Source organism: Syzygium oleosum, unplaced genomic scaffold (genome assembly GCF_021117445.2).
Source record: "Syzygium oleosum isolate NSW1041296 unplaced genomic scaffold, Sole_v2.1 Sole_v2.32, whole genome shotgun sequence".
NCBI classification, from domain to species: domain Eukaryota; kingdom Viridiplantae; phylum Streptophyta; class Magnoliopsida; order Myrtales; family Myrtaceae; genus Syzygium; species Syzygium oleosum.
The window spans coordinates 3,324,143-3,351,097 of record NW_026607516.1 but is presented as its reverse complement, the minus strand read 5'-3'; the positions used below and the strand labels follow the sequence as shown (position 1 = coordinate 3,351,097).

General features: G+C 40.4%; 4 protein-coding genes across 6 annotated transcripts; 1 reads left to right on the top strand and 3 right to left on the bottom strand.

The window, feature by feature from the left end:
- The first annotated feature begins 1,240 nt into the window (after positions 1–1,240).
- LOC115687049 (uncharacterized) lies at positions 1,241–4,793 on the top strand. Its single transcript, XM_056304657.1, has 3 exons — positions 1,241–1,776; positions 2,723–2,871; positions 4,374–4,793. The coding sequence occupies exons 1-3, from the start codon at positions 1,591–1,593 to the stop codon at positions 4,510–4,512; spliced, it is 474 nt and encodes a 157-aa protein (XP_056160632.1). The 5' UTR covers positions 1,241–1,590; the 3' UTR covers positions 4,513–4,793.
- A 1,460-nt stretch (positions 4,794–6,253) lies between these two features.
- LOC115666624 (dof zinc finger protein DOF2.5) lies at positions 6,254–8,240 on the bottom strand. 3 transcript variants are annotated; one of them, XM_030588322.2, is made up of 2 exons: positions 8,117–8,240; positions 6,254–7,382 (listed from the first exon to the last, which is right to left on the bottom strand). In XM_030588322.2, the coding sequence occupies exon 2, from the start codon at positions 7,359–7,361 to the stop codon at positions 6,525–6,527; it is 837 nt and encodes a 278-aa protein (XP_030444182.1). In that variant the 5' UTR covers positions 7,362–7,382; positions 8,117–8,240; the 3' UTR covers positions 6,254–6,524. The 3 variants fall into 3 exon arrangements, with proteins under 3 accessions (XP_030444182.1, XP_056160362.1, XP_056160363.1); XM_056304387.1 differs by having other exon boundaries at positions 8,020–8,162; XM_056304388.1 differs by lacking the exon at positions 8,117–8,240 and adding an exon at positions 7,495–7,832.
- Positions 8,241–18,076: 9,836 nt separating this feature from the next.
- Positions 18,077–24,207, bottom strand: LOC115687060 (laccase-6). The gene is made up of 6 exons (XM_030612531.2): positions 20,740–24,207; positions 20,450–20,601; positions 20,115–20,359; positions 19,837–19,965; positions 18,498–19,439; positions 18,077–18,365 (listed from the first exon to the last, which is right to left on the bottom strand). The coding sequence occupies exons 1-6, from the start codon at positions 20,857–20,859 to the stop codon at positions 18,235–18,237; spliced, it is 1,719 nt and encodes a 572-aa protein (XP_030468391.2). The 5' UTR covers positions 20,860–24,207; the 3' UTR covers positions 18,077–18,234.
- A 154-nt stretch (positions 24,208–24,361) lies between these two features.
- On the bottom strand, positions 24,362–25,207 carry LOC115686952 (uncharacterized). Its single transcript, XM_030612382.2, has one exon. It carries the CDS (start codon positions 25,041–25,043, stop codon positions 24,741–24,743), a length of 303 nt encoding a protein of 100 aa, XP_030468242.2. The 5' UTR covers positions 25,044–25,207; the 3' UTR covers positions 24,362–24,740.
- Positions 25,208–26,955: the final 1,748 nt, after the last annotated feature.

Below are 26,955 nucleotides of genomic sequence, written 5' to 3'. Positions count from 1 at the left end.
GTTTTCGGTTAAACAAACGCATCCTAAACGAAAATGGCAAATTCGTAAGTTGGACCGAATGTTAGACGCGATTTGAAATGCTAAGTGCAGATTTTCAAGCTTAATGTGTGCAAAATGCCGAGGAAGCGGTAGCATGATTATATTTGTATATTTTCTCCATTTAGTATATATAAGGCAGGATAATTATCAAAAAGATTTTGTTGAACGTCTAATTACAGAGAAAGTTTGTAATTTCCCAAACACTATTATCCTCATATCATGCGTAGCCAGTGCATTGATGAGAATGACTACGGTTTCTTATTAACCAATGCCCAAGGGCGCTCAAATTAACAAGACCGTATAAAAATCAAGAGACATGAAATTCACTCCAATGCCTAAAATTTGCATTTCGTACTAGAAGGACAAGAATTTATGAATATATATATATGGGGACGCAATGGAGTCGAGAGCCACAAATTCACAAAACAGCCACACGCAATCACAAGGATTTTCCGCAGCCTGTTTCTCCATTTTCTCTTTGTTATCTTTGCGATTAAACCATTGCCTATGTGTAGTAGTAGTGATCAGATTGAAATCCCTAATTGTAACTACTCGTTTGTCACAAAAAAACAAAAACAAAAAAGCCCTATTGACCTCACCGCTTAATTATATACGCATCATCACAAAACACAATCACGAGCTGGTTTATTTGAATACTAAATATTCATTCCTTAACTACAAAATGTCGTTTTCTACTATAAATTTTTGTTTTATAAACATGGCGATAAGTGTCTATCTATCCATACTTGCGGTTTTCTTGTTTTTTTTTTTTGCGGGGGGGGGGATTATGAAACTTTTCAATCAACAAAATTTCATTAATTAAGCTAATTTTTATTGATTTAAGCAACAAAAGGAGCTAGTATTGGTGCTGTGTGTTAGAACGTACTTCTGTCCTAACTCCGGCTGAAAGCCGGTGGGACCTGGCTAGTCATGGGGGCCAATACTGATGGACGGCCGTGATTGGATGCTCGACTTGTTCGGCCCTCCAACGGTTCGATTTCTCTCGACGACGGTGATTAAAAAAGATTCAGCCGAATCATGCTGCCCAGTCCAATCTGGGCCATGGCCCATAATCATCGGGCCCATCGCAATACGGGCTCGCAACGAAGGCCCAACAGAAGCGGCGAGCCGGAAGCGTCGTCGTTTTCGAGCGTCGTGGCCCCAAGAGTCTCTCTCTCTCTCTCTCTCTCCGAGTCGACCTGCGAGGGAGGGAAGGCAGTTGGCGATGGCGAGCCGTCATAATTATCATCATCGTCTTCACCACCACCGCCGCCAAACCCATCCCTCCTTCCCCGAGACCTGAATTCCTGATTCTCTCTGTGGCAGAAGCACCGGCAAAAGCTCCCTCGAATTCACCTCCTCCTCGGTCTTCTCCGGTCAAGTCTCTCCGCGTGAGGCGGCTGCTGCGGGGGGAAACCCCGAACCGAAGAACAGAGCGAGGAGCTTCTTTCTTTTCGTCTCTGCTTTTTTTTATGCCGTCGAATTGATTCCCGGGCTGCGAGTGGCGTGCGCGCGCGAGCGAGCGCGGGGATCGTGCTTCGGGAGGCGGCGATGCCGAACCTGTATGTGACGGCGGTGCCGCCGGCGGATCTGAACCGGAACACCGAGTGGTTCATGTACCCGGGAGTTTGGACCACCTACATTCTCATCCTCTTCTTCTGTTGGCTCCTCGTCCTCTCCCTCACCTCCTGCTCCCCCGGCATGGCCTGGACCGTCGTCAACCTCTCCCACTTCCTCGTAATTCCCTCCACCTTCTCCTTCCCCCCACTTTAGAGATTCGCCTCGCCGCCTCTCGCTTGTTCCTTCCTTCCGCATGTGTTGAATGGAGCTCTTGTTCGCTTCTCGCCTCTTTTTTTTTTTTTTTTTTTTTTATTGCCATGCGAACCTCCGTTTCTCCACTGCTCTACTCTGCTCTGATGTTTTAGAGCTGGGCAAACGCCACCTCCTGCAAGCTCGATTTTTTATGCCTCAATTATATATTCAAATTCTATGGGTGTTTGGTGCCGGAACATTTGCACAGCGTATGCTCATATATGATGCACGTCTCTCCCTCTGTTAGGTAGGCGTAGGAGTAGGAGGTTCATGTGGGATTGACTGCTTCACATATCTTTAGCCTTCCTTCCTGATCTCTTCTCAGATTCCAGTTGAATTTGGTATTCGTGATTGGCAACATGCGATGTTATTGTCTGTTTTAAGGAAGAGTAGAGCTTCCCCCACCTATCAGAGCCTACCACCTGCTTCGTTCTGTCTCTATTGCATGTTGTATGAACATCTGATGTTTGCATTTGCAAAAGGTCAACTCTTGTATAGCTTGCCGTTTATGGAAAAAAAACGAGCCAGAGATTCAGCCAACATCGTTTCTACATGTCTTTTGGTAATCTTTTGGCATATTAATAGGATACTCTTAAATCGCAACGTGTCGCTCATAAGTTGATCGTCCAATTTACTGGTTGTAGACAATTATAACCGTCCCATTTGGCCCATCTCGCACTCCAAGGCAATTATCCATTCAGTTGTAGCGTTTGGTAGATAAGTGGCCATTGCTGGTTTAGGTCTGTTCTTTTCATGCCCTCTTAAGTGCCTTAACGTGGCCATACTGTTTTTGGGTCTCCTCTTTTCATTCTTGGTTTAGTCGCTTCACGCCTCCAAATACAAAATTCTCAGCTCTGGACTCCCCCTTCAGGTCACTTACCACTTCTTCCATTGGAAGAAAGGAACGCCTTTCTCAGAAGATCAAGGAATCTACAATGGCCTGACTTGGTGGGAGCAAATGGACAACGGGAAACAGCTGACACGGAACAGAAAGTTTCTTACAGTTGTACCGGTGGTGCTGTAAGTTCATTTCTGCAAAGTTATCTAGAAAAGATGATGCTATCATTCTATTCTAGGCTCTAGCATATCAAAGTCATAAAATGTTGCTAGATAGAATGCTTGACACTGCGGTCGTAGTTTTTATATCACCATTCAGGATCCAGGTCAATGGTTCTCTGTTGCTGCTCCATACTGTTTGGTTGTTTTCTATAGTCACGAGCTTATCAATCGGAGCAGTCGAGTTAAAAAAAATGGTTGTGACATTCAAAAATAGGGGCGCGATCGGGTTGTCAGGGTTTTCTAAAATGAATAGGGCTACATTTGCAGATTGTGTGTATAAAGTTTGTGTTGGTAGACTAGTCAGACGCGTTAAAACTATCAGCATATGGTGCGATTCCTTTTAGAACTATTATGATATTTGATGTCTACTTCAGTGGAGTAATACTGCACATTTGTAAAGTGATCGAGTATAATATGCATAAAGATTTAAAACTTGACTTTGATGCAATGTTCTGACGTTGAACGAAAAAACTGAAGCTATGAGTGACAGGATACTACATGTATGTGAGGCCATTATAAATCTCTTAAGTGAGCAATGTGGGATGCTTCAAATATTTAGTCAAATCAAAAGCTAAGATTGTATAATATTATCTATTAAGCTCGTGTTCCTAAAGTAACTTAAATTTTACATCACCTATGAGCAATGATGCCCAAGAGATGGATGGAACTATTTTGTCGAGAACTATATGGAAAAATGATGAGTTTTTGGTCTTCTCTGTCTTTTGGCTAAAGTTATTATATGTGTCAATTGTCATAGTGAAGGAAGTTTATGTCTTGCCAATGGTGTTGATTCTTAAGCAAGACCCATGGTTACTTTGCAGTAATAGTTATCTCCATAAGTTAGCAGCTCGAGGTTGTCTTAATGAATACGAGAAACTTTATTGCCTCTTCCAATTCTCAAATCTAAGCAAGATTCAAGGTTGCATATTATTTAAGTCGGTTGTGCACTGTTTTTCCTGAAATTACAAGTCGTGACCATCATCAAATTTCCTTCGATAGCTAAAAGCATGGCCTACAAAAGATAGATTAGCTAATAATTTCATGAAAAATAGTAGTTAGTTTGGACGACAGTATTGTGAACTTCCTTGATTTCAAATTTTGGGTGTGAGTATCTGAAATACATGATTGCTCGACTCTACTCGTGGGGCAGTGAAATGAGCCTGTGCTTTGACATTCTCTTGGCGTTTTATAATTTTAGGTTGAAGGCTAGTTCTTGTTAAAAAAGGATAATGACCTTATTCATTCGTGTCATTAGAGTACAAATTTCACAAATTGTTGCCGACAGTGTTGATGGCTTTCACAAGTTAAGATCTACAGAGTGTTAGAGGAAGTGAACCTCGTTCCCTTTTGTTGTTCATTGTCCTCTTTGCTATGCTAGCGTCATATCATTGTGAACTGACTTCACTTTTGGGGTTGATTCATCATGCGAGCACCGACTCTTTTGTTCTAATGGTCCTTGACAGTTACTTGATAGCATCTCACACAACGGACTACCAGAATCCTATGCTCTTCTTGAACACACTTGCTGTGATGGTGCTAGTTGTTGCCAAATTTCCTAATATGCACAAGGTCCGAATCTTTGGAATCAATGCAGACAAATGATTGGACTCACCTGGGCATTTGAGACTATGATCTAATGAGAAGTGAGCTGTTTGTTCTGCTTCATCTCTGTGTAGAAGTCAGATTGGCATATGCTCGGAACAGTGTTATCGTGCCAACTGCTTTTCGAATCTGTCATATGAGTGTAGCAGTTTACTTATGTACAGCAAAGAAACTCCGTCTGTCCAGATAACAGAGCAAGCACTTGTTGCTTTTGTCAGTGTAATATCAGTACAACCGTTGCTTTTTATTATTGTAAATTTACTGTGCTCTTTTATGTTCTACATGTCGACTAGAAGTTTCTGCCATAAAAATAAGAGTCGTAGGGACGGACTAAGGGACTTCCAGACTGAACAATCCCAAGGCCTGTTGCTGACATTTGTTGCTTCTGAAATGGCTGGTGTTAGTTGTCGGTGTCGTAGCGCCTCGATTTTGAACGGGCGGTAGGATATTGTCCGTGGCCCTCGGCATTCTCAATCTGTTGTTGGGTATCCAGTTTGGCTTGAATCGATCGGCAAACACACGAACATTATCACGGTGAAGGACTTTCTGCGAATTTTCCTGATAGAGCTTAGTGAACTGAATTTGTAGCAGCCGTCAGGCCCCTCCGTGCCTTCCCCTTCTAACAACAAATAGAGTGGAGTCTCCATTATGAGGCTGCTGGAGAAGAGAAGGGGGTCTCTATGTCCAGAATATAAATGCGAATCGAATCGATCTCTACGAATTGACATCAACGGGCCATGTGCAGCCTATATGATACTAAATTCCATTTTTAACCAGAAAGTCTCCTCCGTAGGCTGAAGAAGATGGTGAAGGTGACCATAGAATATTGTCAGAATTTCTTGGCATAGTGGAGAATAGCTAGTGTTTATTTCAACACGCTTGCCTATTGGGAATGTTCCGGTGGTCCCGGGTCAGGCCAAAAAGAAGGGTCGGACTTGCACAAATTTTCCTTGGGTGTCTTTTACTTTGGTATATTTAAAGGGGAGTGGATAACATGCAAGTAATGATCAAATTCAGGCAACGACGCAGAGATTGGGGTCCTCCAAATCTCAGTGGATACTGAATAAAAAAGAACATTAGGTGAGCATTTGGTTGAGGCAGGTAACTCTCTTTTCTTTTCCATTAATTTCTCTCTGAGAGTCTCTGCCCACGAAGCTTCATCCTCTCTCTGTCCTAACACACCACCCGCCCCCCCCCGAATCACTTCGAAAAAGAGAGACCCCCCCTAATCCCACTCCCCGTTTACTGGCACAAAAGTCTTATCTTTATCTTTTACCTTCACAAATCAGGATCATCCATGCCCTCAATGACTAACAGCAGCTCAACGACTAAGTAGAGTTTCCGCACATCGAAATCCAGAAAACCGTAGGAACACAAATTCGCAGATATTAAGACTTCGATCCCCTGCTCTATTGTGACATTACTTAAAACCATAGCCATCTAACAATTTTTCTTTAGACATGCATGCGAGATGAATTGGAGTTCGAGGTTCTTTGCTAAGGAAAACCAGCTCTTTTGTACTTGAGAGGCAAACTAAAGGCGGTCTTCACTGATCGCATGCACCACACACATCCCATATCTTATGGATAATTGAGAAAACTTCTTTGATAAATTCATGATATCTTCCAGGGCATTACTAAAAGACTCCAGCAGGAAGATACTCTTAATAATTCTTCGGTATCTATTTACCTTTGAGTCCAACTTTTCCTTTCTTCGATATGATAAGAAAGCACGTCTCAGATAGGTAAACTCCAAACCGATGAACTTCATCCAACTTTTCGCTTGAGTAGCTTAGCAAAAGCAAACCCTTCTAAAGATCCAAAAAGCTTAAAATTGTTTAGGAAAAAAAGAAAAAGAAAAAGAAAGCCATACAATACATGTATTCTATCTGTTAGCTCTGAACAGTTTGAGACATGTAGTAACAACCATGAGAGGAGGAAAAAAAAAAAGGTTAACACAAAAGAGAGGAAAAGAGCCAGCACACGCAGCTTCCCCAGTTGAACGATCCCTCTCTACCACGATCCTCCACCTAACATTCCATTCCAATATGCATTCGAACTGCTCTGGCCCTTTCCATTGTGATCTACTTGATCACTGCCACCCGTGCTCGAAAGCTGCTTCATCATTCCTCCAAAAGGGAACAGTAACTTCCCAACATTCTCTTGATGAACAACTCCATGGGCACTCGCATACCTGTTATCCACAGAGAAGCTAAGAGAGGGCTTGAGTTCTTGCAAATTAAACCCTGCCGACGAGTAGATAGCATTGGAATCGGCCTGTATGTTCGCCGGGAGGAAAGGAAGACTCAAGCCCCTTGAACCCATTCCGCTAGAACTATTCCTGAGCAGCTCTAGAGCTGAAGAAGGTGCACTAGAGTTGTTATCTGGACCGCCACTACTAGTCTCGTGATCAACTTTGGGAAGTTGAACATACTGAGCAATTGTTGCGTGGTATTCTTGGGTGGCTGGAAAGCCCAAATTGAGATCTTGACCTTCGTACAGTAGTCCTGCCTTTGGGTTTTGAGCAGAGAAGTGAGAGATTACAGTTGATGGGTTAAGATCGGGGAGCCGAGAAGAAGCTGATGGTGACGATGACGTCGACGAGGTGGATACTTTCTTGTTCTTCCTCGAACCGCCTCCCACTGGGACATTTCTTAGAGACCCGCCGTCGGTCCAGTACCTTCTGCAAGTCTTGCAAAAGTACCTGGGTTGAGTGAGGCTGTAGTTGTTGTAATAGCAGAACTTGGTGTTGTTCGAATTACACCTTGGGCAATTCAGCTGCTCCTGAGGCCTTGCTCTCTTCTCCAACATGGCCCTATTATTGCATGCATCTGGAGATGTCTCTTCCATTCCCTTGACCACCCTTGTGTCCTAGTTCACAATAAGGACTCACAAAAATTAGGGTTTGGTAGGATGAGGCAGGTGAGAAAGGTTTTTATTCCCACTATGGGTAAAAGATCAATCTTCACAATTCGCCACTGACTTGTATGATAAGAACCATCTTTGGCAGGTAGGCTAGAGACAATCAAATCGAACATCGACAATTAGCTAGCGGTTTACGGCTTCTAGACATTAGATACTGTTCTTCTCCCTGGCCGAAGTAGCTTCTGTAAAAGGAATTAAAGAGAAAGAAAGGGAGAGCGAAGAGCTAAAAAGAACAAAGGCTGATTACAAATGATGCCTTTTCCCCTATTCCTTTATGATCACAGTTAACATAAGCAAAAGAAAAGGTGAAGAAAGGAAAAGTCGCAGTAAGCAATTGCCCTCACATTTCAAAAAGTAAAAGTTTTCACTTTTGCAAAAGAGAGAACAGCAACATGATGAAAGTAAGATCAACGCCAAAAGAACACCATGCATCTTATGTGCAGGTAGAAAAGGACACCAAACAAACAACCTCTCAATCCATGGTTGCCCTGAGAGAAAAAAGAAAGCTGAGGAAAAAAAGAGAGCTCAGAATTGCAAAAAATGAAGAAAGCGAGAGGGACAAGAGAGAGACGGACGTCTCTACCTGTGATGGCCATCGAGCAGTATCCATGAACAAGCCCTGATGGAGCAAATTAAGCAAAAAGGCAAAAGGTGACTTGAGAGAGAGAGAGAGAGTCCACCTTCTGTTTGTCTGGAGCTGCAGTTGATGCAAGAAAGAATGTTTTAGGTTGTATGTATCATGGCTTTATGCGGTGGCTTTACTTTATGAGAAAGAGAGAGAGAGGGAGAGAGAGAGAGGTTTGTTTTGACTACACCTCATGATATATGTTAGAATATTTTCTCATGGGGTTTACTGCGTGGGAATTTCTGTCTGATGTGGATTTCAAAATTGTGCAAATGTGTGTGTTTTAGCCTTGTCTTTTTAAATTCATTGTGGGGTGGACTAGAGCTGATGGTTCTCTACCTTTTTGACTCGAACGATGGAAAGCTCTTCATTTGATTCCTTGTCTTTCTAAAGGCCGTTCAATCTCATTGGCAAGGCTGAGATTTTTCAAAACCACAAAGATTTCATTACATCAAAAAGCTCCATCTCAGTGCATGCATTCACTCTTGATGTTTCTAAAAGCATCTCCTCAAATTTCCAGTTTTGCTCCATTAGGAATAGCTGAAGTCTTTTGGCACTACATCAACCCTCTTTTACTTTCTTGAGTTTTTTTTTCGCTTGGAAAAAACCCTCTTCATTTTATCTTCTCTGAAATCATTTTCTTCGTTCGAAAATAAAAATTCATCTGAAAGGCTGGTGACATCGAGGAAACTATATTTTGTTTTGCATAAGAGCACTATCTATTTATAACTACTCAATCCGTATAAAAAAAATCGAAGTAAGCTCACGAATATAGAAATTTGCATGAGTTGATTAATCTCTCAGCAAAGGAAATAAGGACATGGAGTTGTGCATGCATGGAAAAAACAGAAGGCTTTGGCCACTTCATTTGAAGCTGCAACAGCAGGTACACACCCATTTGAGCATGCGCATCTTTGATGTAATCTTTTGTTCCCTTCATACTTTGATCATAATGGAAGGGAATATATTAGAGAGCACAAAAATATGTGAAGGTGGAAAACAAAGGAAATGGAAAATGTAACATATAATATAATATATTATAATACAATAATGGAGGTGGAAAATGGCAAAGGCAGCCGACAGGAGCCGACAAAAGCAACAAGTGCTGGGGCCCATTCCACCCCTCGGTTGTGCGGTAGGAGTAGGACTGACTATGATATTCATCGCCAAATTAGCTTCAATTGTTGGTGGTGATTACCAAAATGGCTTTCCAAAGTTAATTCATACACTTTTAAAAAGAAAAATGTTTGCTCATGCTTAGCAAAAGTTTAAAAAAAAAAAACATCTTCACTTTTCTCTTCCAAAATTCCAATATATTATTCAAAGCCGTGAAAAACTTATAAGTGAAGTTACGTGTTGAAATTCGCATGTAGTCATAAAGTTTTAGATGTCATGGATTAGAGTCAAAGTGTGTTCATCGAAAAGTAAAAAAAATTCTATCTGGGAGCGCTCTTACTACGTGAATCATATAACAATTGCTGGTAACATTATGAAATGTGACATCTCGCTTGGATGGATGATACAAGGACAAGGGCGGTCTCTTTCTTCCTTTATACATTGCCGAAGTGACAGTGCCACCTTGCGACGACAAGTTACACATTACATGGACTCCGTGGAGTGGATGTAATAATAGCTTTTCCACCAGAAACGTCCAAAAGCCAAAAAACCCATCAAAGCTCGACTCATCATCATCACCATTCACCGTCGCCTCAATCGACGTTCCTCTGTCGATGATCGCAATCGAAGCACGACCCATCTGAGAAAAGTGGATCATCAGTTGTTGCTGTCGTGTCGAGGAGAATGGACCGTCCGGCCTTGAGAAATAAAGCCCACTCTCCATCCATCCAAGCATGTGTGGTCTAGTCATGAGCTTCATCACGAGATAGGCTGATCAGATGAACAAGTGCTGCTCCACACTAATACCTCACTTTAGCTCGTGAAATCCCCAGATCAATCAATGTGCTTCCTACATGGGACTATCCCTAATCGCATGCATGTCGAGCTAGCGCTTCTCATGCCCTCGACATCGAAAGTTTGAGGTTTATTCAAGTGCGGCAAAGAGTGTCTCACCCCCTGTGGACAGTTCATTTGAAACGAAGGCGGGCGTTGTCGCGTAATATAGGAATTAAAGTAGATTGTTTTCGAGTGCTCGGTCGCTTTGATTTCCTTCATGGATATAGAGCAGCCGGTTCAAACAGTATCCATACATTTCCGAAGGGAGGAAACTGTTTGCTTCTTTTGGCGTGCTTTAAGTACGAGATGACGAGCGGTGATGCTATTTTGGCTTTTTCAAAAGATATAGAAACAAAATATGTGTAAATTGAAACTTGTTTATGTTTTTCATTCTATCATGAAGAGATGCATGCATGCATGCATAAGTACTTTTTTTCAATGAACACATGCCTATAACCAAAGCCTCCATTAAATACAAATCATAGTCCAATCTAACATATGTTTAATTATTTCATAAATCGTATCGGTAATTTATTGTTTCGTACCCAAGAATAAGGGCTTTTCTTATGCCGATAAATTTCAGTAAGTGTTGGTAAGTGTCAAAAACGGAAACTACTTGTTAGTAACTTACCAATACTTTCATAAAATTACCAAACTTTCTTGATAGTGTGCAAATTAGTAATTTTTGTACTAATATACCAACTTTTATTTGTATAGCTTTGTCATGACCCTACTTGAGATGAAACATCATATATTTTACCTCGATGTGAGTTAACGGATTACCAAGTAAGCATGGACGATTCCTCTCACGAGATGGCACTCATACTCTTCTCGAGTTCTCTTAAATCCTATCGATCGCAACTTGGTTTGACTCAGCTGATTATGAAAAATTTGTTCTTACTATAATAGTCGCCACTAATTTATTGAAGTTAGATTAGAGGCTAAGTAAAATCGTGAGGTCGTCTTACTATTGTGAACCAAAGAATTCATCCCGAGAACTTAGTCCCGAGGACTTGATTACACTAGAGGTTAATCTAACACCCCGAAATTGATATCTTTTCTCTTTATGTAAAAACGCTTCATATCATCTCTCCAATTTTTTAATGTCCCTAGGCACACACATCTAAATGGTTGGGCATCGTCGACACAAATAATGGAATTTAAACACATTGATGGTTACACGAAATAGGATATCATCAACCACTGGGGGTTTACCCCAGTGGCCACCCTTCTCACTTGAGAAGGGGGAGGTGGAGAGTTCGAATCCCCACCTTCGCAGGGGGGTAGGGGTGGAGCCACGTAGTTTAAGATGTGGGTTTCGACGCCCACGCCTTGCAAGAGGTGGGGCGCAAGTCTGAGTGTGTATCGTGAGTGAGAGATAGAATAGGATCGACCAAAAAAAAGAAAAAGAAATAGGATATCATCATAAATAAACCATGATAATAATAAAGTAATAAAGTGAAGGAAAACCCGATACGAGTCGGACAAAGAATATCACACCGCATTAATATAAAGCTCCAAGATAGGACCTCGTGTTTAAATTTAAATATGCAGGTACTCTAAATAAAGATGCATACATCCTAAAACTAAACGATGCAGTGGAAAATCTAATATCATGAGATGCGACTCAGCAGGAATTACACTATTCCCAAAAAAATGTGATTTACCACCAAATGCAGGTTTCATTATTTTTGTCCTTTGTATTTATCATTTTTTGTCATTTTCCATTTACACTTAAGATAACGTGATTAAACATCTAAGTTACACTAAAACATGTCATTGAACAACAGATCAATCACGATAACACAAATTCGACAACAATATTAGGGCATGAGCATGCAATTTTGACCCCGAAATAGTATATGAAAGTAAAAGGGACACCCCGGGACCCTTATTGAAGCCAAATGAATCCTCGAAGACTTCCGTCGAGCCCTTGAACGTGCTGGACCACGAGCTCCGAAGGCTCGATCGCTCGTCAAATTGTCCCAAATGAACCCTGAAGCGCCCCAATGAGACACAGGGCCACCAGAACAGCTCAAGGCCACCTCAGGACCCCCCAAACCGGCGTTAACCGCTCCTCAACACGCCGAACCAGCCACGGTTTGGCGAGTTTAAGGCCGGGCGGAGTGGTCTTCCAAAGGACCGGTTTGAACGTTGTTACGAACTAAACACATACAATGATTTAACACAAAATGACAACACTATATTCTAACTTAACATGAGGTGTGACTTTACTTCGAGTAAATGAAGGTGAAACGAGGCTAAAGTGACACCCCAGGCTCTCGGCAACACATAGATCCGAGGCAAGCACGCGATATATCAACATGAAAATGAGGGAAAACGGGGATTCAAGTGGACCACAGGTCTGAGTAAAGGCGAAGTAAACAAGAAATGAGAGGAATTCTACCTTGAACGAGTGAGACGGGGCAATCACACGTTTGTGCTCACGCAGTTAGAGGGAGGAGGAAGGTCCGGCCAAGAGAGGGAGAGTGACAGAGAGAGCTCTCGGCCAAATGAGGAGGAGGGAGAGAGAGCTTCAGCATTTTAGGGGGGAGAGAAAGAGGTGTCTCGTTATCCTTATTCTTCTTGGAACTTTTTTTTGTGTCTCACTCGTATCTTCTATGTACATGTGTGTACGGTACTTACGAGGATCGAACCCCGGACCTGGTACTCTCCAGCCCCATCTCTCTAATCCCTTTACCAGCAGGTCACATGCCTATTCGCCTCTTTGTACTTCAAGATCTCCCTTCCTTCAGTTTAAAGTACACGAAATACTCCTAAAGTCCTCTTAGCCATCCCTTCGGCTAAGAGGCATAGGAGTTGGTGGGGCTTGGTGAGAGTTGTTGGGGGCTTTGTGGGCCAAGAAAATAGTCTTAGTGGGCTTGGATTGGAATCAAATCAGGCGGTGCAACGGCGGTACAATGGCGGCATTGGCCGGCTACCGGGCCTCCTTCGGTCAAAATTTGTTTTTATTTATTCTTATTTTTATTTATATATTCAAAATTTCTTTATATCATGTGATATAAATTTCATATATATAAATCAATACTAATATATATATATATATATATATATACATATTTTAGGTATATTAGTATAGTTCACTATTTAATAAAATTTTATTAGAGAATGATGGAGGGGAAAAAAGAAATAAAAAAACAAAATAATTAAAAAAAAGAGAGGAAAAATAATAAAAAATAAGCAAATAAAAATGAAAGTAGGTAAGAGTGTCGTGAGAGATTTTTATCATCTCCATTTGTGCAATTTTTAAGTTCATTTACACTGATCTGACGTTCATAGCAAATAATGGACATGGTAAGAAGTGAAAATATCCGGCTTTATTTCCACGCTTCACCAAACAGTAGATAGGATATAGTAAATTTCTTGAATTTCATACCATATCCTATCAAGCCCTATCCTGGTTAGAAATCCACGCGACCAAACGCAACCCTAGTTTCTACATGAAGAAGGTATGTAGTGAGAAAAATGGATGTCGATTCATGTAAACTCACTGTTTTTTATTAGGGTTCAAATTCCATCGTTATTGGCAAGCTTGATCACTAAGATTTATGATGATGAAAAATACATAATGGATCTGTAGGTAAAACGTGATGCCCCAGAACATCACGGGCAATACAAGATCTTTTAGTGCAATTATTTATTTATTATAAAGCATGTGGAAGCACAAAAATCACATCGCAAGTTAAACGTAAAGTTGACAAATTTGAATAATATGCATTTACATTTTTCAATTATCTTCCATCTTCCAAGTATCAATACAACTACAAAAAGAAACAGAATACAACGCTTCAACTTTGGGAAGAAGGTCGGGAGTTTGTCATTACTACCCCATACTCTTGCACCTAAAACCTAGCTATACAAAAGTCAAGTCATTATGCTATGGTTCGACAACCTCTCTCATTAACACGTCGTTAGCCAAGGGGGACCATCAAAACCCTTTAGTAGTCCAACGAGCTCACCGTCGATGTTAAAGTACCAGAACACAAATTGATGAGGGATCCATTTAGTATCCATACGTCAATCAATACAACCGAACTACACTTAGTATAAACTACTGCCGATTAAGGTATTAACACATATTGATATCCGCAGGCAAAATATACAGGAACTCTAAATCGCAATGGTGGAGGTTGATTCATCCTAGGAATCTGAAAAAATAAGGCATGAGTCAAAATCTATAAAATGAAATCTCTAAATCTAAGGTAGGAGATTATCTAGCCATCCAAAAAAACAACGCTAGATCAAGACGGTTACAAAAGAACTATGAGAGCCATTTGAATAAACATAGGTACTCACTCTGATTGAGGTAGGTATTTCCTAGAAAGAGTTGGTAAATTTGACGGACTGATAAGTAAGGAAAATAAATGTGGTCAATAGAAAATCAGTAAATTCAAATATAACCAAATAAACATTGGTAAGCAATTTCAATGAGACTTGGTAAACCATAACTAGTTGATAACCTAATGAGAACAAAAATGGTAAGTCACGTAACTAAAGGTTGGTAAACTCAGGGAAAATTATCCAAAAATTCTTAAATCTATTGCAGTTTTATCAATTCAACCCTAAATCTTTTAGTTGTGTCAATATTGGTAAGTAATTCAAATGGAGTTAGTAACCAAAACTAGTTGGTATCTCAATTGGAAAAAAAAAGTTGGTAACATTCTTAAATATATTGGAGTAAGAAAATTTAAGGCCTCGATAAGAAAGATATAAACAAGTTAGTGAAAAAAAATAGGCTTTAGTGGAGAAGATGCTTGTAAATATGGCTAGAGAGACGGATTATGGGGAATACGCCAACAAAAATCCATGTAGATAAGAGACAACTTCGTTTGAACGTCTACGAAAAATCATTATGAGCAACTTAGATAAATAGTTTACAAATCCCATGAAACCACACCATAATCGCAATTAAGCCTAGATGGAAACCAAAACTAAGAAATAATTAAGGAAACAAATATTGATTAGCGACCTTGCCGTGTCTACGTCAATCGAACTACCAATTTCGCTTGTCGCATCTAACTATAGAAGCCAAAAGACCCAAAGAGATTTCAATGGTAGCATTCATTAGCAAGACCCTAAACATTCATTACTCCAAATGCTAGATCGAGCGATCGGAAGTCCGAGTTTTAATTACTTTGGCCAAAGTCATAATCACTAGCTAAGAAAGAGCACGTACCAAATGGCCTAAACCCATGAACCTTAAGACTGGTCCAGAGAGAGATCATATCACATCTCATTTTCTGTCAGTAAAAAACTTATTCTAGTACAACTTCCCAACTCGTCTGGGTCCAGAGAGAAGATCTTGGAGCATTTAATTCGTGCTACTGTTCTTTTAATGGGAATCGCTACCAATATTCACTCAAAAGCTAGTTTATGTCAGTAAAAATCAAGTGTATCTAAATCTTAGCCGCAAGACATATCCATATAACGAAAGAAAATGATGGGGTAAAATGACAAATCTACGAGGAAAGTTCGCTTCCGATGAAAGTCACGTACATTCACGTGCGCACAATGCCTACAAGTTCGAGGGCAGATCCCCTCCTCGAATCCTTGAAAAGTGGACGTGCCGACTTGATGACCAAAGTGAGGCCTCCCATGCAAAGCATCTTGCCTTAATGAGCATCCCATTTTTTTTGTTCAACAACGTTGATAAACAGCATCATGTTGTCGTAAAATGGAATACTCATTTGAGCAAGAGGCCTTCCACCGGAAGGCACAGAGCAGCACCACCATAAAAGGCAAACAAGAAGATGTATCGCAGTGCTTATTATGATGAGAATGATGTGATTTTGATGGGAAGAGGAAGACACGGACGGGCCTCTCTTGCGTTTTATACGCATGGTTCTCTCATCTGCCAAGAGTGGAGAAGAAGCAGAACGTTTGAGAGGTGGTTGCAACAGCCTAATCTTTTTTTCTTTTTGCGCAAAATGGGATAGTTGAAAGTATAGTAAGCCAAGCGGGCTTCTCATCATCACTCCCTTCCCTTTGTTTATTCTCCTATCTTAAATAAAGTAAGGAGTCCGCAGTTGGATGATGAGTTTGGCTGTTAGCTGAAGTCTTGGGTCTTCTTTCAAAGTCCTCGCGGTCCATTCTTGGACATGCATGCTCATGGGGTCGTTCACCAGCTACTTTTCATGATTGTACTTCTCATAAATGTCTGTACTAAGCTTCATGTACTGAGGTACTTAGCTCTAGCAACCTTGTATTTCTTCGTTTTTTATTTGGAGGTTCATATTAGCTCTAAAGCAATGGTTTTTTTACATTTGACTATAAGAGCGCTTTCTCTCTCTCTCTTGAATTTATGATCTTCAATCGCCTCGAGGTGTATCGTGCGGTGCTGCTTCACTGCGACTGGTTTATGGCGATCAGTTTGAAAAGACGTGAGTGCCTTCTTCAGTAGATATTTGCAGGTACATGTGTAAATAATGCCATCTTTTTGCCAGATTCACCATTTTAACTTCATCTTCTGGGTTTGACCTTTCTCCCCCACCCATCTATACTGCACTTTTGGCACTACAAGACTGTAACCACCTTTCAAAGGATCCTTTATCATCAGCTGATATTCTTGCTAGCGGGACTTCCCTTTGAGATTAACTAATCAACAGGTCCTTGGGGAATTAATGGCGTTTTACTTTATATGGTGCTATCTAGAACTTCGCGGCTGACGAACTCTGGTGAACTTCCTTTTTTATTTTCGACTTCTTTGACACGCCTTAAGATGCACCTAACTGATCCCGAGTCATTCACGCGATTTTGTCCCCTCATTCTCTTCAATCAAACAATTTTCTATCCAAACTAGGACTGGTCTAAAGAGAATCTTCTCATTCCGTGGAGCTAAGTTAGACTCACTCAATATGGAAACTAAGATAGATGACCCACGCAACGCGCCGAATTTGAATTCCATGCACTGGCTAGAGCTTCTTTCACGGAAGCCGGTAGAAGACCCGTCTGAGCTAACCGTGAGTTAGTATCAATCTCGCTATATCAACTCTTCATTCAGTTTGTATCCTACTATTCTCATCTATCGAACCACTTTCTAGGAAAAGACAGACATCTGAGTCATACAATATATGATTCCTACCCTGTCTCTTTCCATCACAACACGGACACCACACGGACGCAACACGGACGTTAATAACGGCAAGGCATCATGCAATGACCTGATAACGGCGCGGCTAGGTTCATTGACAGTTGACTACAACACCTTCCTCCGCTTGCTTGGATTTTCTAATCTTTTCAATATTCTTCTCACTTTAGATTAGACTAAAATTTGTTCTCCTCTTAAAGCCGGCACACATATTCATGGTTTCATTCGGACTTAATTATCTGGATTCCTCCTATCGGAATACATGGGCAAATTTCTTACAGGAAGTCAACTTCATCTCTCGGAAAATCACAAATATTGGACTTTGATCATAATCCAGTTTATTATACATTTCCAATTTGATCCTAAATGCCATTTTAATTTCATGTCCAACGAAGTGATTCTTTGTGTTAGTTTCTTCTCTACAACTTTTAACAGGTTACAGTTTCAAATCAATTATAAAAAGTTCAAACTAATTAAATTAAACAAACTAAAAGTACCTAAGCACCGACAGTACTTTGAAACCTAATTGGAAACTAAGCTGCTGAAGAGTTTTAGTGACTTCACTACATAGAGTTTAACATTAATGCAAAAGAAATAACTAGCTAGGGTTGCTTCACGAGGCCTATTATTGGATGAGATAATATTATAAAATCCACATGCCGTTGGAAGTGATACTGCCTTATTAATGAAAAGGGTTATGTAATGGATGCTATTTTAGCTTTGACATCATGAATGGCTCGGTTAGGTAAGTGGTGGTTGCGATTGTCAACTGGATCGTCTATGCATCTCATGCATGGCATGATGCTTAGTTGACTTCATTTAGTATAGGATGCTGTCAAATTAGAAATGCAAGCTACAGATATACATTATTGGGTCAAGATCCTCGTTCCGGTCCGGAGTCTCATATATCGACATTGGACATGAAACATCGCATTAGCTACGAACTAGGAAATGATAAAGAGAACGAGCATCCTCTTTTTATTCCTGATCATCGCTTCTTTACACTTCCATTTCATTCAATCAAAGAGGAGAACAAATCCAGCGTATCACACACTTGATGCCAAAGAATTATTGAGTGGAAACGGCACAGTTAAGCACAAAAGCAAAAAGCTCTAGCACCAGGGCAGGTCTGCCGGCGGATGAGGAAGGGTCTCGAGTTCCCCTTTGCCATTCTTCACTATAAGCACTGAAGCTAATCCCCAAGACAAGTGTATATCGAAGTGACAATGCATGAACCAAACTCCTGCATATCATTAATTAAACTCGATTTATGTTAAGCATCTCCAAAAGAAATGACTGGAACGCGCTAACAATTACAAGGCTCATTCCAATCACATAGGCAGCATAATCACAAAGACAAGGAGGATTGGCTCACCTGGATTGTCTACGACAAATCGAATTGCAGCCCATCCGCCCACGGGAACTCCAATTGTGTTCAAGTAAGGCGGATCCACCAAGTTGAATTGTGCGGTTTGGGGATTATAGTTGCCAGAGCCATATCCTACTACATAGAAGCTATATCCATGAAGGTGAATTGGGTGGTTTTCCGTAGAGACCGTCCCTGTGTCCTGTAATACGAGTTGCACCCTAGTTCCATAGTCAAGGACAAAGGTTCTAGTTCCGATCACCGATTGGGTGTTGTTAGGACTGTTATTAGGTGCGCCATTGACAAAGTCATAGAACTTCAAAGGCACGCCAGGAAAATCCTCAGTGAACTGGCCGTTAATTCTATTGTAATAAGCTTCGAGAAGGGAAATTTTGGGTATGACAAAGCTTATATTGTTCATAGACGCGGCCATTGTCCCATTGTTCAAGCCCTGGCAATTTTGCTGTGGCGTTGGGGAATGGCATTGTTGAACATTTAGTCCTATAGTGTAAAAGAGATTCTGATCTATCTCCTTTGGAACATGACCAGATTTCAAGCTTCTAAGCCCATCCATGACAGTCTTAACTGCAAGATTATCATTAAAACTGGGTAATCTAGCAGGCAAAGACAGGGAAGTGGGCAAAGCACCAAGGTATTGGAAGTATGCTATGGCCGATATATTTTGAAAGGGTACGCCCTGGGCCGACATGTAAGGACCCATGGCCATAGAATATTTTCCAATGGATTGATCGGCTGTGACAAGGACATTCATTGTCTGGCCTGGTCCAAGCATCACGCGATCGGTCATGAATGGTTTCGTGTACTCTCCATCAGCTTCAACAATGGTCATTCTGTGATTTGCAATGGAGAAGAAGTTTTCCGAGTTCAGACCTGCATTTATCAGCCTCAGCAGGTAGGTCTTTCCTGGCACCACGTCAATCTTGTATGCATCTGCAATTTTTGGCAATATGTATAACAGGAAACTAGTGGTGAGTCCATGCAAACACAAGATTACGTGTGGTTTACCAAGTTATATAACACGGTGATGTTAGTTATAATAGATTTATGAAGATAGTCATCGGTTCATACGGCAGTGATTGCTTTTCAAGAAGATAGTCTTAACAGGATTATAGGATATCGAGCAGTGCTGAAGCAAAAAAAGCCCGTCACTCACACTGGAGACTACTAAGGACTTACTGTTTTCAATTTTGCATCGGGTGCGGAATGTTGTAACTGGCAGTAAATTCCTAATCAATATCTAGCTATAAGGTTTCTCAAATAGATGGAGAACTCTAAGGGTTGTAATAGGGTTGTAATTATTTGAGGTCAGAGTTTTGCTAAGAAGTACCATTGTTGGAGCAATTGTAGTTAGGGCCAGGATGGCCGTTGATCGTAAATGCATCGGCTGGCGGAGGACCTCCTCCGCTAGCTAGAACAGCTTTCTCAAGTTGTACCACATCCTTCAGCCAATATTCCCCTGTAATGTCGAGATTATGGTTGAAAGATCTTGAATAATTGTATTTTCATGCGTAATTATGTAACTGTCAGTGCAGTATACCAGATTTAGAGTTGGATGAATTTTGTGCAGAAACATGGTTCATAAACTCGCAGGCAAAAATTACTTACCTAGAATAATGATGTGCTCTTCATAAGGATATGTGAAGGGATAAGGGACCCCTGTCTTAGGATACATGACTATAGCACCATAGACAGTGCCCCGAAGCCAAGAGTCATGAGCATGCCAGAGAAGGGTACCTTTCTGCTTTACCAATGTGAACTCATATGTAAAACTCTGTCCAGCTTGAATAGGACACTGAGTGATGTATGAAGGTCCATCAGACCAGCAGGATAGCATCTGCCGGATGCCATGCCTTGAATCAGCCGACACAGCAAAAGAATACTCAAATTAGCAAATTTTTATCCTCTCCCATGCACAAAAAGGATTTCTGCATTTTTCTTACCAGTGAATTGTGACATTGTACGGACTCTCGTTTGTAACTTTGACGATCACTCTATCATCTTCTTGGGCGTAAACAACTGGTCCTGGATACATTCCATTGACTGTTACTATGTCCTTGGTGCTGCATAGCTTGGTAATCCTTGTGGTTTGCACCTATTCATTTGAAGTTACATAGACAATTGTTTGTTATTAGTGTCAAGCATGGAACAATGAGAACTTGAACATAGAGAGTACGAGCGAATCAGGTAATCGAAATAAAAAAGATATCTGACAGATGTATATCAGTGAGACCTTGAAGTCATAGAACCTGGTCGATCTTCCTCCAGGCCACTGTGCAAGAACATGCAGAGAGCTGAAACAAGATATTAATGAGATAATGGAGAGCATGACCCCCATGGTTAGCTTCTCCATCAGGGGTTAAAACCAGAGATGGAGGATGATGAGGCTTACAGTGCGGGGTCATTTAATAGAGAACGAACCTATCTAATCACATTTAAAATATTCGAGTTAAAGATAAAAGATTTTGATGCTTTTTTGTGACCATCATCTTTCATGATTCCTTCATGATGAACTCAGCAAAATAAGGCGCTGGGGGAGTGACTATTTGAAGAGCTGACCAACCTGCTAAAGGATATAATTTAGCTACCTCTATCTCTTTGGTTCTTTACTATTAAAGTTGAAACAATTGTTATACCTGCTCCGTAGTACCATGTCAAAACCACAGCAGTACAAGTAGCCGCTGCATTCACCTTCTTATAGCGTCTTCCTCATTGTACAAGCTTTGAGAGGTAACTCTGTTTAAGCACGAACACATTGCTATTCGCTTCTCCTGAAAGCTCATGTGTATTTCCATTTCATGATACGTCATGTGCAAGGAGTAGGTGAGGGGAAAGAAAATTTGAAATTCTTCAAAAGACAGATGAATACTAGGTACTGAGACAAAGTCTATGTGTGGAACTCTTTCTCTTAACTTCATTCTTCATTTCAGGACCTCCTCCTCCTCCACCTAGTAGTCATACCTTATATTTGTGTTTCCACCCTCATAGTTAGACCTCTAAGTGCTATCAATACATTCTGTACTTCCGTAAATTTTCTTTGATGTCTCTGTCCCTAGCCTTTCCTATGTTTAGTCACTCATCTTATCATGATAAGGTATGTAAGTAGGTAGGTGACCTATTAAACCATGGAGGGATCATAGTTCTTTGTGTACCTCCTGTAATCTGGATATATATCCAAGGAATTAGTTAATGTAGCAGTTGTAACCTAAAACAAGCCAAAACAGAAACAAAAAGGTTGAAGATTCTAAGTCTGAGCGGCACCTTTTTGCACTATACATAAGTTTGTTTGTTTCATAGCCTCTAATATATATGTCAACATCCAAATCCCAGATCAAAATAGCCTGCATCTTTTATGTGCATGCATGCACAAATATGCATCATATGAGTATTTCTTATTCATGTGACTGTCTCGACTATTCAAATGCTCAAGTGTGACAGGCAATGACAAAAAACTCTCCTTTGTTGACCTTCTTCTTTTTTTAAACTTTGTTTGAGTGCTACACCAGAACTAACTCTTCGAAATATGTCAAGTATTCTTCTCAGAAAAATGTTCAGGGAAAATGGAACCTCCCTATAAGAGCCTTCTTTGACTTATTACCAGGTGATGTCTGAATAACTTGCGTGACCCTGCAAGACTGACCTCAACAAATTGGAGAAACCTGCACTGACATAAGTTACACTATTACCCGGCTACTGCCCACGGAGTCAAGATTATACATGACAATTTTCACATCTTACATCCAAAGTAGAGGGTTTTAATCAAAACCAAATAATGTGCGACCATAAGTATTCTTGAAGTGATGAAGGGCAAGTTCCCGTGCTTAGCAGGAACTACAGTCCAAACTGCATAAGCATAACAAAGAGGGCTTAAAACTTCCACCCCATGAGCAAAAGAAGCTCGACTCTAACAAAGTCTTGCTAGCGAAGGCTTTTTAGGAAGGAGAAAGACCGACTCGCTCTTTGCCATCATTTGCCAAGGTTCATTCTGTAAGATTGTCTTTATTAAGTAGTCCATACAGAAGCACAAACAGGGTTGCTATCATGGTGAATGGGTTCATCCTGAGCTGTAGCTTTAAAGGAGGTATCCACGCCGAACATGGACACTTTTTGAGAGACCGAGGAGAGAACTCATCTACCAGTCCATTTCCCACCATTTTGCGTGCTAACTGCCATCTTTGGCAGAGGAATCTGGAAATGATGAAGATTCGGAGGAATTGTACACCGACATAGAAACATCCAAACACCAACCTCTGCTCTCCCCATACAGCTTCACTTCATCTGTTAATTTTAATGTGCTTATATTGGCAAATCATGCAAGTTTGTTGCCCTTAACTACTCCGGTTTTGTCTCGTACTTCATCCTTAATGCTGTATTTTTCTATGGATAACTCGTAACATGGTGCAATTGACTTGAAAAATAAGCATGTGAGACTTCGTCTTCATACTGTGAATGAAAGTGCCTCAAGGCCATAATCAGGAGAGAATAATGACGAACTTGGCAGCTTGATCATTATTCCACAAGACTGAAAGACCATCGTAGGCGGGGAAGCAAAATTCTATCGATAACCAGATTTGCAATTCATAATAGTCCAAGATATCCATTGGATAACCAGGAAGAGAGTTCCAATAAAATGAAGCCAGAAACCATATTTTTTCCACTGTGGGTTTCCTTAATTACATATTCGGAGAGATGCTGACCATCATTCGTAATGGTTTGTGGATTCCGAACAGCTATACTGGCTGAACCTATAAGATTGTAACTACAACTCGTGAAGAAAATAACAAAGATCATTTCATAAAGCGTGGTATATCACTGTACTGCACCCAAACAAAAATTCATCAAGAGACAAGTAGAACACAGTGGCAGTTGAGTACATTAGCACTTTAGTTGAGTCAATCTAATTGACAAGCTGGTCCACATGCTTTGGTATCTTGACAACAAAGTAACATGTTAATTCTCAATGAGAATTGTGGGTCTACCCAGAGCTTCCAGTGGACCGCATCTTGACTTCAGAGAAATTAGCTAATACACGTTTGTTTATAAAAGGGTAAAACCATTTTTCTCCATATCCTGGTAATCTCCCTGATAGAAGAAAACCACCTAATATTTCTTTGGTTACCCAGAATCCCAACCACAATCAGCTAAAGAACATGTTGCTTTCATGAACCCAACCCTGGCAAACAAAAAGGAGTCAGCTCATACCAGTTACCACTGACCAGACAGATAAATGAGTTCAACCAAACCGGAAAATGATACTCTATGAAACTCCGTATAAGAATTTCAATGAAGCAGCCATCATATTGACCGTAGACATCGATATCATGACCAAAATCACATAGGAGATGGCCATATCTCATAAAATCCTACTGAATAGTTTCACAGAAACAGAAAATGCCCTCGCTCTAGCCCATTCAAATAGAGCAAGTCCCTAGCCATAAGTTGGAAATCATTATATTTATTAGAATCAATGATGGCAGATGAATCCCACTGATAACTGACGAACTCAATCAACTCCTTTTCTGATCACAGATAGGCCTAACAAAACACCTTCAATGCATGCAGCTTCCCAGCAGACTCTGCGAGGTAACATGTACGGGCCAAAAGCAAAAGCATCACATCAAGCGATATGTGATCGTAGAGATATAGCAGTGAACTCAGCAACTGTGGTAAAATTCAAAACCCGAGACAGCAAAATTGTCTGTAATCTATGCCTGAAAATAATTGCTGTGATCAGCTAGAATCAGAACCACGAGAATGCCATTGTCTTCTCCCAGAGAAACTCAACTCTTATCCCACCACGTGATATGACAAGGATGTCAATCAGCATGCGATGCCCAAAGCAGCCCACATAGTAATAAATTCAAATCCAGACGGCTACCCATCTGAGAATAATTAGCGAGCATTTAAGCTCAATTGTCAAGATTCTGAATATACACGAGCAGTCGATTCAGCTCTCATCCATTTAGGGGCAGAAATCTAGCAGCAACATCCAGTTCCGGGCCGAATCGTAACACAGCATATATAACAATTTCCAGGTTGACGAGCAACCAAGGACATCTATCTAGATAGCCCGAAAGCCCACAGCTCTCTATCTACACAAGACTTGACGACGACGAGCATCAGACAAAGCAAAAAAATCACATCTTTCTCGTTTATTTGTCCCCAATAATTCAACAGGAAACGACCCTTTTGAACGGAGGATGTAAGCACAATCGATCGGAGGGGGAACCAAAGCTAATTAGAAAGGCAGGGGGCGGGAGCGGGGGCGGGGGCGGGGGAGGGGGCGGAATTGCCGCCCGCGGCGGCGGCGGCGAGGGGATCGTGAGAGATGGGCTTGGTAAGCATGAGGGGGCGGTGGTCCTTGGACTCGTCGTCGTCGTCGAGGTCGGTGGTGCTGAGGTTGATGCAGGAGCAGCGCTCGAGGGAGGCGAAGAAGGCGGAGGCGACGCTGGCGCCCACCCAATTGGCCATCCTGTCCAGCTTCTCGCACGACATGAATCCGCAACCGTTCTCTTGCTGCTGCTGCTGCTGCTGCATCTTCTTCTTCTTCCTCCTCTTCCTCCTCCTTCTCAGGCGATGTGATCTGAGAAATTCGGGGAAATCGAACCGATGATGATGGCTGGAGAGAGAGATGAGCGCGGAAGAAACGAGCGCTTGACTTTGCTTTGCGGGTGTGGCTGGAGAACGGACGGTTGCTTGATTGCGAGTCTTTTGTCGTTTTTACCGGTATTATTCATAATTTGCCGGCATTTTAGAGGCAAACCAGCTCTTTTCAACAAAGAATTGTCGTTCCAAACTGTTAATTAACATATTCAATGAGTAAACATTTGATTTTCAAAAAGGATAATGACATAAATGATTAATGAACTTTTAATTTATTCAGTATTGTCCTTGAATTTTATTCCAATGTGCAATGTCGTCCCTGAATTTATAATTTGTTCAATATGGCCCCTAAACTTTTGATGTATGTTCGATTTAGTCCTCAAGTTACATAAAAAATGTTCAATGTTGTCCTTCAACTTGAATTGAACATTTTTCATATAATTGAGGGACTAAATTCAACATGCAACAAAAGTTCGGGGATTACATTGAACAAATTTAAAGTTCAGGAACGACATTGCACATTGGGCTATAGAGTAAGGATTATATTAAATAAATTAAAAGTTTATGGGCTACATGATACATCGAATCAAAGTTGATGGACTATTTGTGTCATTTTCTCTTTTCAAAATATCAATGATAAGTATTACGAGAACACTCAATTCATTAGAAATTATAATATTTTCTTTCTTGGTTATTAACAATTAGTAACAAGTGTTATGGAGACACTTTCTAACAAAATGTAAGAAAAAAATTACGAAATAAATCACTTGCATGAACATGGATTTATTTGAACCAAGGTTCCCTATGTGAAAGCAAATAAATTCTACCATATGGATTACCATAACACTTCATTTCTCGTCTTTAGATTTGAACATCTTAATCAATTAACTTTTTTAAACATGATATCTCCGCCCTTTATCTCTAAATTTGGTTTATTGGCGATATAGTAGTTTTTGTTTTTTTACAAGAGTTTGATGTGACATGCTTGAATGCAGTCCTTCCTTACAACTCTAAATCTGAATAATCAATGATATCGTTTCTTTTCAAGTCAAGTAGAGTTTAACGTGAAAAACTTGAATGCAATATTCGTGTTGTGATAATCACAATGCTCGATATCTAATTGTAGTCTTCATTTTCTATGTTCATAGTCTCAAGCATCGATTGAAAGATAACAGTGTCCGACTCTAAGTAGTTTTAACAAGTGCGTCTTTTTTAGCTTACTTGATTTGGAGTCAGAAGGACTTCAACAACACAAGTTTAAGAATTTGATTGAATAAATTAAAAGTTCAATTACTAGTACTGAAACTTTTTACACATCCATCATTGAATTACTAAGCATACTTGAAGATGATTGTGCAATCAAATTTATCAATATGTCACCCAATCAACAATGAATGTGTAAAAATCCTATTGCATTAGCAATTGATGTAACTTCTTTTTTTATGTCTATCATAGCTTCTTTATAGAGTTTGCTAACTGATAATTTATTGCGTGGATAGTTAGGTTAGGAACGATTATAGAAAAGTAATTATCATTATTTGCACTCTTTAATCGATTTACCATGGACAATAGTAAATTTACACGAGCAAAAAGTAATTTTCAATCTATCATCAGTCCGTAATTTTTTATGAATGAGGTAATGTACTCGTCATCATTGTAAGTTCTTTGATTACCATGCTCGTAACTTTCTACAAGAAATTTTAATATATCTAAAGAGAATAATCAATTTCTTTTCTTCTATTGTTGTTAGTAAAAAACCCAGTTGAAAGTAACTTTGCTTTATGATTTCTAAATTTTTTCAACCATTTGAGTCGATAATTTTCCTTAATATTCGTAATTTTCCTTA